The sequence below is a fragment of the Amblyomma maculatum genome, chromosome 1 (assembly GCF_055883805.1).
Source record: "Amblyomma maculatum isolate TAMU_Amacu chromosome 1, ASM5588380v1, whole genome shotgun sequence".
Classification (NCBI taxonomy): Eukaryota; Metazoa; Arthropoda; class Arachnida; order Ixodida; family Ixodidae; genus Amblyomma; species Amblyomma maculatum.
In genome coordinates, this window is record NC_139344.1 from 222354808 (window position 1) to 222365773 (window position 10966).

The 10966-nt window shown below is 46.2% G+C and overlaps 1 protein-coding gene across 2 annotated transcripts in view; it reads right to left on the reverse strand.

Annotated features, from left to right (window-relative positions):
• LOC146205696 (E3 ubiquitin-protein ligase RNF31-like) overlaps window positions 1-10966 on the reverse strand; it is a 31451-nt gene that overhangs the window by 14714 nt on the left and 5771 nt on the right. For both annotated transcript variants that reach the window (XM_084590356.1, XM_084590355.1), the window contains 3 exons: window positions 8965-9054; window positions 8061-8175; window positions 7113-7231 (listed from right to left, as the gene is read on the reverse strand). In XM_084590356.1, coding sequence (XP_084446482.1) covers window positions 7113-7231; window positions 8061-8175; window positions 8965-9054 — 324 coding nt within the window. The remainder of the gene's footprint in view (window positions 1-7112; window positions 7232-8060; window positions 8176-8964; window positions 9055-10966) is intronic.

The window sequence follows — 10966 nt, forward strand, 5'->3', positions numbered from 1 at the left end:
CCTCATATGATCCCAGGTGGTTCCCAAAGCTCCGTAAGAAGCAGCTTTTCACACTGGAGGAGAGAACTTTCACACGCTAAACCTTGTTTTGCCGCTATGTGGCAGAATCGTATTAGCTGAACCTACCTGCCTAGCCTTACTTATGCAGTGTCCTGAAGGCTCCGCCTTCCACTCGAGCTGCTATGCGTGCCGACTTTCGCTGACAATAAGCGGCGGCGCTGGTCGAAACTCTAACCATCGACTATTCGATTGGCATATACCGGCGCACTACTCAAGATGCCATAACATTTTTGAGCCATCATGCCGTGCGTGAAACGCAGAAAATTCCTAAGAGACTGCGAAGACCTTGAACATAGAATGAATATTCATGACAGTGAATTACCGTTCATAAATATAGGAAACCCTTCGTGCATAGTTTTATTGTTCTTTACGGGCAACGTCTGCGCGAATATTGTGGTGGCGATGTAAGGGTTCCTAGTAGGACATGGGGCGTATATAGCTCACCGTCGCAAAAATATATCGGCCAAAGAAACGACGGACACCGCATACCATAGCGAGCAGCCGCAGGAACTGAAAGGCAAGAGTATGAACAACACTCACCTGCTCCTTTTGAACAAGAAAGTGAGGACCACGGGGAGACTATGCTGCCAAGTGCATTATCTGAAAGCAGTTCACTGTCTCACGCGCACGTATGCCAGCCAGAAGCCAACTGCCGCTTGCGCCATCGTCTCCCTGCGTTGGCTTCCACGCAGGATTTGAATCTCGCGCGACCACTCGAACAAGATGGCCCTATTGTGCCCCTCTATTTTTTTTATTCCTCAGTAGTTGTGAAAAGGTGAGCAAACTATACACCAGTTCGCCTGCTTACACCGCTATACCATTGCTCCATTGTGCATCGTTGCGCCGTATTGGGCGTTACATTGCGTTCTTCTGTATATCTTCCTCAAAAACGCGGCGAAATGCACAAGATAGAAACTGGCAATAAGCAAAGTTGCATAAAATTCTCTTAAGAACAATTATTTATTTTTTTGCAGTAGCGCTATGTATGTTACAATGCGAATTGTTGTTAACTTGGCAGCCTCATATCTACGTTTCCAAATTAACGAAAGCGATTTAATTGTCTTCGGAGGAGTGGCGCATAGCGATCACAACATACCATAAAATACCGCGTAGTCCCCTCATCTCGTGTGAGCACCCCCTTCCTTTTTCTCTGACTATCACATTTCTGTCCACTACCAAGTAAGCGAAAAAGAAAGAATATTTTCCAAAAATCTTTTCTTCGGGTGTGCGCACGTACGGAAGCCAATGTGGGTGCGTTCTTTGAGCCCACTCCACCCGTCTTTACTTGGAGATGTAGCGCTAAAACAGACAGCAGACAAAGATCGACTGGACAGGCGCCCCTGTTAGACGCACAGGCGCATAGGATGCGCTTGTACTGTCTCTGCCTGAGCGCGGTCTGTTTTGGAGCTGCATCCCTTCAAGAAAGCATGCACCAACTATCCCCCATCAAGTATGACTAAGCTTCCATTTTACGTTCGATGCCGCCGAGTTGAGGTTTTGCATAGGGTGCTTCGATGCCTGGGTACTGGCATCGAGGCACCCTAGTTCTGCGTGCAATACAGAGCTGTTTTAAACGTGGACTCACGTGATTTTGGGAAAACATCATTCTCGTTGTTATTTTGTTTATTGAGTTGTTGTAAATAAGAAGAGTTAGTCGCAGGAAATACAACCGCAAATTAAGTCCACGGCACTAAAAATACGCCCGTACTTTTTGCTTTCACGAGGCTAAACCTCATCACTCTGCGGTGGCCAATGAAAACGCTACAACCGCTGTACGTATTCTGCCCAACGACGCGTTCGAGGATCGCTCCGCATGATGATATTGATGATTGACTGCGTGCGACAAACGCACGGGCTTATGCTAACAGCCAATGCTCCGTCATCAATGTCTGCTCGGACTTGGAAATACTATGGCTCATGTGCCGTGCTTCACCCCTGACACTTCTAATTGGGGTGTGCTATAGACCACCTCGAAGTAGTCCCGACTTTCCTCGCAAGCTTCACAACATCCTAAATCAACCGGTTTCAAAGCACCCTAAGGCACATATCCTCCTATTTGGGGATTTCAACTACCCCAATATCGACTGGAATAGTCAACCTCAGCCCATGGTCAGTCAGGAAGAGTCGAGAGAATTCCTTGATGTCTGTCTTAATTTTAATTTGACCCAATTAGTATCTGAACCAACACGTGTCGCAGGAGAAGCAGCTAACACTCTAGACCTCATTCTGACCACTCATCCAGATAGCTTAGAATCCCTTACGTACCTCCGCGAAATCAGCGATCATAAAGTAATTCATGCCACTTTCAGCTTTACACCTGTGTTAAAAGAACCTTCCCGGAAAACTATTATGCTCTACGACAAGGGAAACTACGAAGCAATCAGCAATGAATTAAGTAACTTCTTGTCAATGTTTGAAACATCCTTTCATAGCAGAAGTGTAAATGAAAACTGGACACTCTTCAAACATAAAATAGCTGACGTAACCAATAAATATATCCCGACGTGCAGTTTTAGGAAGCGTAATCAGAAGCCGTGGTTCACCAAAACACTAAAAAAGACTCGAAAATAAGAAAAAACGCGCATTTCGTACAGCGAAGCGACAAGGAAGCCCAAATGTGTGGGTAAAATACCATGAAGTTGAACACTTGTACTTGGCCGTGATTGTTAAAGCTAAGCGCTCCTTCTACGAAGTCGACCTACCAAAAATGATAGTCCATAACCCCAAAAAATTCTGGAAAGTGATAAACCCAAAAGAAACACGCGCTATCACCCTCACTAACAATGCCGGTGTTACAATGACTGATACCGAATGTGCAAACGCATTTAATACTGCTTTTTCGTCTGTTTTTACCGACGAATCCGAATTGCCCTGTTCTACATTACCACTTGTTATCACCACAGCCATGGAACCCATAACTTTCAACAGTAGCGGAATTTCATGCATAATTGATAAAATAAAGAACTCATCCGCTACCGGCATAGATGATATAAACTCAAAAATTTTAAAGAACGCTAAACTAGCTTGCTCCAGTATCCTTTGTGCACTGTTTACGCAATCATTGTCTGAAGGAGCCATACCTGACAACTGGGAAGTGGGGAAGGTCGTTCCCATCCACAAAACAGGTACTACTGATTCACCTCTTAATTATCGCCCTATTTCATTAACAAGTGTACCCTGCAAACTAATGGAACATGTCATTTACAGCCAAATCATACAATTCCTAGATTCCAATCACTTCTTCCATCCGTCCCAGCATGGATTTCGGAAATGATTTTCCTGCGAAACTCAGCTAACCATTTTTCTTCATGACATTCACGCCAACCTTGACACTAACCTGCAAACTGATGCCATATTCCTAGACTTTGCTAAGGCTTTCGACAAAGTACCTCATCAACGCTTACTTCTCAAACTCTCTCAGCTGAACCTAGATCCAAACATCATCGCGTGGATTAAAGAATTCCTCACGCATCGTTCTCAGTCTGTCTTCATTAATAATCAGCCCTCCCACCCGCTTCCAGTAACCTCCGGTGTCCCGCAGGGTTCCGTTCTCGGTCCTTTGTTATTCCTTATTTACATTAACGACCTACCCCAGCATGTATCTTGTCATATCCGTCTGTTTGCTGATGACTGCGTTATTCATCGTTCAGTCACTAACCCTTCTGACCAAGAATCCCTACAGGCTGACCTAAACCATGTGCAAAACTGGTGTTTGCAGCGGCTGATGACACTCAACCCTAACAAATGTAAGTATATGTCTTTTCACCGCCGCCGAAATCCTTTTGTTTTCCAGTACACAATTTCTAACTCCTCTGTCGACCACGTCCAGTCGTACAAATACTTAGGTATCACCATTTCTAATGATTTATCCTGGCGTCTGCATGTGACTAACCTGATATCATCAGCTAATAAAACACTTGGCTTCTTGAAACGTCACCTGCGGGATGCCACTCAACATGTGAGACTACAAGCATACATTTCACTCGTCAGAACTAAACTGGAATTCGCATCGGCCATCTGGAACCCTCACCAAGCATATCTAACAAACGCCCTCGAAGCTGCGCAGAACAGGGCCACCAGATTCATTCATTCCTCGTATTCATACGACGTTAGCATATCATCTCTAAAATTGCAATCAGGTCTATCTAATCTTTCTGCTCGCCGTCGCACTGCCAGTCTCGTCTTATTTCACAAGTTTTTTTATTCGCCACTCAGACAAGAACCCTACATCTGCGCACCCCCGCCGCGCAGATCCCATCGCATCAGTCACCCTCTTCAAGTTTTGCGTCCACGTGCCCGTACCACTGTTTTCTCTAATTCATTTTTTTGCCGAGTAGCAGCTGACTGGAACGGCCTTCCCCACGATATCGCTGCCATCACCTGCCCTGGGACATTCATGACTGCTTTGAACACCTGTACTTCATAAAAACCCACCCCTTATGTAACACCCCGCAAGGGGTCTTTAAGGAAAATAAAGTGATGTGATGTGATGTGAAGTGAAGAGCGCGAATGTCATGGTGACGTAGAACGGCTCTTTCCGTGCTGCGAGGTATGGTGAGGTGCTGCTCACGTGGCCGCACCCTCACCGGCCTTACAGCGGTATAGTGTTCCAGCGGTGCGAGCCATGACGGCCTGTGCCGGACGCTGACGTCGGAAAAATTCTTTAGTGTTGTTTCTTCGTGAACATAACAAGCCTTTGGATACACGACTGTCATTAACGAGCAAATTGTGAAGATCGTTGGCCAATACTGAAGTGCTGTCACAAGTGATAACTGCGATTAGCTGCTGCAGCCCGGCGCGATCGCCTGGCGTCTGCTATAGCTCCGATTATGAAGGCGTCACGCAAATCAGGCTTGTCCTTTTATTATTTGATGGGTTTCCGAGTCTAGCGGTGACGAAATTCGAACCTTTATTACAGCGTTGGCCCGTTCCGAATCGGCGTGTACTGCGTCTGCGAAGCCGGTTAGGCCTACTATAGCGACGAATGTAGGGCATGCAGGGAGCAACGCAGTTTGTTGCCCGGCGCAGCCGGGGGAGGCGCTGTTGCCGAAATCGCCGCACTTATGCAGGCATGTTGTTGATGCACGAGTATTGCAGGCAGTCTTTTCTTAACATTGCTGTTTTGTCTGTTCTCGTAGCAGCATGAAGTTCATCAAGCCAAGCAACGTTCATACCCTGCTGCGCTGCGACACTGGTTGTGGGCTGAGCTTGAGGGAATCCGCTCGCTGTGATCTCTGGTCCGTGTTTACTAGCTTTGCACTGTGGCGGAGGCCGTCTTGGTTCGCATCGCTGGCAGACCGGTGCGGCCGCATGAGCAGCACCCCATACCACGGACAGAGCCGTCTTAATTACGTCACCATGACGTTCGCACATTGGTTGTTACCATCCGCCCAAGGAGGTTATATAGAACTTGCATCTGCCGGTGCGTTTGCCGCACGCGACCAGTCATTGCTATCATGCGGAGCGATCTTGAAAACGTGCGAGTAATCGGGTGGACTTTGTTCAGCTGTTATAGCAGTTGTAGCTTTTACATCGGCCACCGCAGAGTGATAGGTTTAGCATCGCGAAAGCAGAGTACGGGCATATGTTTACTACCGTGGGTGTAATTTTCACTTGCATGATTTGTGATTAACACTTTTAACGACAACCCAGTAAAAAAATTGTGAATCGCTTGAGTCCACCTTTAAGGGGGGATGGACGGAGGGAGCGGGCTCCTCCCCTCTCTTGGTCCAAAACGGTCCTCTTCGAAAGGCATCCGCCACCAGTACATTTTCGTTTTATTTACTGATGAATTCTATTAAGGTAGGTTCCCCGAGGGTTTGGCAGCGTATATAAGGAACATAAGGACCCATGAACCGGCCTGACAGCGCTAAGCTTGCAGGGTGTCACGCTCGCTTTGAACAATGTAGTGCTCGCGAAATCATCTGCTATACATAGGAGCGCAAATCTTCCCAGCGCGCAGGCGTCGACGTAAGTAAACAGAGCACGTTATTCCGTTCTCTGAAACGTTCCTATTCAGAGACTCTCCTATCGGAGATTAAGAAACCGTAGTTGTCCACGAGAGAGCGCACTAACGCCAGCCTGCGCTCCCAGTGGCCGAAACTACAAAACTGCGGCACCGCACGTTCCCCGCGGTACCGCTCTACGGGCTCGCTATGTAATTCCTATAGGATGTCGAACCGCCGGGGCAGTTGCATAAATCCGCCAATTAAAAGCAGCTTAATACCTTGGCATCAAATGCGCGCTAAATGAAACTCCCCCTTTTCAATGCAATCGTTCGCTTGGGTACTCCATTGCAGGTTCTGAACTTATTCGAGGACCATCCCTTTTAGGAATAAATGAAGTCAATTATAATGTACACCAAAGTTCCTTTTTAAGACTGATAAAAATAACCAGCCTTGCCTTGCCCAGTAGTTCCTCTGGACTGCACCGTTATTTTCGCGGAAAATAAACTGCCATGTTAGAGCTTATTAATAATCGTGTTGACTGCGCGGCGCAGTCAGCATGGAATATGTTCTTATGCTTAAGCTGGCTTGATCGACGATATCATCTTACAGCGCATAGCAAAGTAAACTAATGCGGTTCCGTGTTATACGACCAGCGATCGGACAGCCACCGCTTGCAGTAAGTTCAAGCGCTGCTCGTGAGCTGTTCAGCAGCAAAACGATAAATGACAAAAATCCTTCATCCTAATGTGTTTACTAATTCCCTTGCCACAATAGTGGTCACACTAATGGGCATAAATGGGTTCATCTCCGGCGTTATCAAACTTTGGCTTGGCCTTGCTTCTAACTACGCCTCAGTACAACCACTTCTAAGACCTTCCAGATACTGCGACATACAGTTGGGTCTTATCCACGCTCGAGGATATTTTAGCGGGATGGGTCTCTTTTGGAACACCGTTACATGTCGGTACCTCATCAGTGAAGGTGTCAGCAACGGGCACGTTAGGAGGAGTTAACCACGCTTTAAAAGAGGGCGAGCGCTATCATGATAGTCCGATGATGTAGCACCTAATAAAATACTCCAAAAGAAAGAAACGGTCCACTAACCTCTCCTCTCCAAAACTCCGTCTTGCAACATTCACAGAACTCTCTCTTACAGTTTCCGCATGTGAAATGAGCGCAGCCGCCTTTGGCTTTGAAGTACTTCGTTTGGCACCTCGGGCACTCTGAAATTGCGGACAAGAAAAGTAGTCAGTGCGATTTCCGTCTGCAGTGCGCTCAGGTTAGTGGGAAGTAACTAACGTATGTTGAGGCTCTTCGACAAGCGCAGTAACTGTTAATGAGAATCATGGAAAGGTGAAAAAAAAAAAATCGCAAATGTTAACATCACACCAGTTAGGTGTCAGACGCAGTATGTCTCCGCAGGGACCTCAAGGCTATAATTTTGTTTTTATGAAGTGACTAAATATGTGCTGTCGCTCATCTGCGAAGTAATGTACACTGAGTTTTATTACACAGCTGCTCTTGTAGCGCTCCGCGGTACCCTAACCGCCGCCGATACAATCTTGAACATTTCCAGAGTATAAAGTTCCCGCTTGTCGGCTGTTGCTGCTGCTAACCAACACGGTTGTGTCGCCTATACGAGAGCAAGCAGCATTTTATAGCGCAAGCTGCCCCTGCCTATACACCTCCAATGGTTTCACGTATCCGGCCAACTGCCCGTGCACTCAATACCCTTCACCTGAAGGTCCGGCTATGCTACGTGTGATCAACAGTTGTGTGCGCGCATCTGCACGCGCGCGCGCTAATATTACACAAGTTATATGTAATAAGCCTCAATAACATGTGGTATTCGCTGGTTTTCACCCAGTTCAATAAAGAGGCTCTTGCTCATATCACGAAAGCATTTACACTTGTATAGCTACGGTCAGCGAGGCCTATACACAGTTGAAAAACTTATCTCAACAACCTCCTTGTAAACCTTAAGTCGTATACAAGCTTTAAACGTGGTCACTTAGCCGCAATAAAGCAACATATACCAGTGGCAACGCTTACCGATAGCAGTTTTCCTAATCAAATCTTGAGTTTTAAATTCGGGATCATCCGGATCGTTTTCAGCTTTCCACTTTTTAAACTCTTCACACGATCTGCCATCGTGCTCTCTTCGCCACTGGAAAATCGAAAAAAAAAAAAAAAAGAAAAGGCGGTGATAGAAACAAATATACATCACAAATATAAATATGCATCCAACTGACATCATCACGTTAAGTAAACATAGAAATCGTGCTTCAGACTGCGCCATCATTTTTTTTTTCTCGCATGCAATGGTACATTCGCTAAGGTCAACTGGGGACTAAATTCGTGATTGCATTCGTAGCAGTCTCTCGAAGCAACCTTGTTTCAGCCCTTGTTTTGTAGCCATGACTTCACATGCTTTCTCTTCATTGTATATTTAGCTCAATCATTGCCTTGCTTCCCAGCTCCACACATATCTGTGTAAGCTAACGGTTCCTGCCCTTACAAAATGAATGTGGTGTAACGCACTGTCACTGATTGGGACAACACCCGGGAACTTTTCTTCGCTTAGGCATGCTGTTTAATGTGTTGATTAATCACCCGAATTAACATCAAATATCGTAAATGAGAAATATTTAAGCTACGCTTCCTGATTAGCCCAAGCTGTTAGAAGACTTTTTCCGCGTAACTGTTCACCTTACAATCACGAAACACGCTTATACACAATATGGTGAGGCTGCCCAAACCATAATAAAAAATAATATGCATATGCCCGTGCCACACGGCTTATATGCAGCCCACAATAGGAAATGATAGATTCCAATTGATACATAGATATCGACTTTTGATGGCGTAGCTAAAGGTATTAGTGGCGGCGGCAAAAGCACAGCAGAAGAAACAAGAGTATCCGTTCTCGTTATAACGGGCACAAAGACCTACTCGCCTTGTTTTTGCACTCAGCGCAAGCAATTGACTTGCAAAATGGGCAGATCAGTTTCTTCAGGCCTTCCGGGACATAAAACATGCCGTGACACTGCAATATCAACATAACTGCGTTAAATGCATGCAATGTCAATATCCGGTGTCTTCAACATAACGCCACTAAACGCATGACTAGAACAGACGCCGTGCAGGGCAGTAGGACGTTCAAACTGCTCTTTGCTCCCTTCCTGCTTCCTTCAAACACCTGCCCCCCCCCCCCCTCCCCCCTGACAACGAGAAAAAATATGGTTATTCTTACATTGGGCACTCATGTAATCGCTGCCATAAAGAGTGGAACTATAGACAAACAAGTAGTTGAGTTGGCCTGTTTGGTGCATGATGGAAAGTGTGAAACAGCCAAGGATATGAGGACGGAATGTGACAGACAGAGGCGCTGACTTTCGACGATTTTTTGACGAAGCTTTGTATAGGGGATATATAGAAGGAATCAGCGCGTACAGGAGGCTATAACAGGTGATTCACTGACCCCGCCATTAGTATTTGAGACCCAGCCTTTTTGAAGCAAAAAAAAAAAAAGGCAGCTTTTGTGGTATATAGTTATATCATTGGCGGACACCAGAGAAGAAGTGAGATATATATTAAATGTTTACCCAACTTTTAACAGCTCAATTTTTCACTATTCCAGATGCAGGCCCTTGGCTGCAATTACAGAACTTTTGCACGTGATCAGCGAATAATCTTTTCAGTTTCTATATATAGAATTCGACAATCGCGATTACCATCGGCACCCACATCTGGGTGGTCTTCTCTCTTCCTGTCCAGCCGAGGTGAGGCAGGGAAGAAATCGTGCAACCTGCGCCATGAAGTGACGGCACACTTGTGCGCACCGTCGGTCCGCGGTTTCACCAATTGCACGTGAAATAGCAAAGTTTTGTTTTGGCTATGCGAGACGCCGTCGTGGAGGGCACCGGAAATTTCGACCACCTAGGGTTCTTTAACGTGCACTGACATCGCACAGCACACGGGCGCCTTGCTTTTCGCCTCCACGGAAAAGCGGCCGCCGAGGCCGGGATTCGATCCCGCATCCTTGTGCACAGCAAGCAAAATTGTGTGCGGTATAGCAACGACAGTTCGACTTCTTTGCATTTTAACAACTGAACTGGTTGTTGACAACCAGTCAAACATCCCTAATGTAACCAGGTTCCCCCATCAGCAAACAAATTAAGGGAAATTGAAGGGCTCCTTTTGAGACACATGCAGAGCTACTGGCTCCCTTTGTGAGCATATGTAACAAGTAAAAAGTCCACTGTTAGATGTTAGTTAACCAGGTTACTAGCTAACATCAGTGTCCGTCAACACTGCCACTATTATGCCGCAAAAGCGTATGCCCCCTAAACATATATGTAATTTACCGAAAATGAGTAAGACTGATTGGAAGGCATCCCCTATATGACACGCACGCCCCGGATGCCTGCGATGATGCGTATATGGACACTGTAGTTTGCGACTTACCGGATTACGTGCACGTTTGAGGTATATACTAATAGGGTATAGCGTCACAAAGTTACATGTGCTACGATGGACTCCGTAGTGGAGGGCTGCGGTCTAATTTCGACTCCTGTGGTCATTTCACAGCTCTGACATCGCAAAGTACACGAGCGCCTTGCGTTTCCCGATTATGTGGAACATTCACGCTTTTGTGTACAGCTACACGCTACAGCTGCCCACTGCCGACATCAGTGGGTACGCTCGAGCGTGTATGGCTTGAAAGAGGGGCACCATCTCAACTTTTGATACGCGACACTATACAAGGTGTATCTTGTAACTTGAAACAAGAGTTTAAACACGGCGGTACACAGTAACCGGGTGAAACCAACGACATATTGTTTCCTGCCGTGTGGTACTCCCATGAGTATTTTTTTATCTTACTTAATTAGATAATTAGCGGACATTATCTCATTAAGACGCTCGGCTACCAACCGGAATACCCGGGATCGAGACTG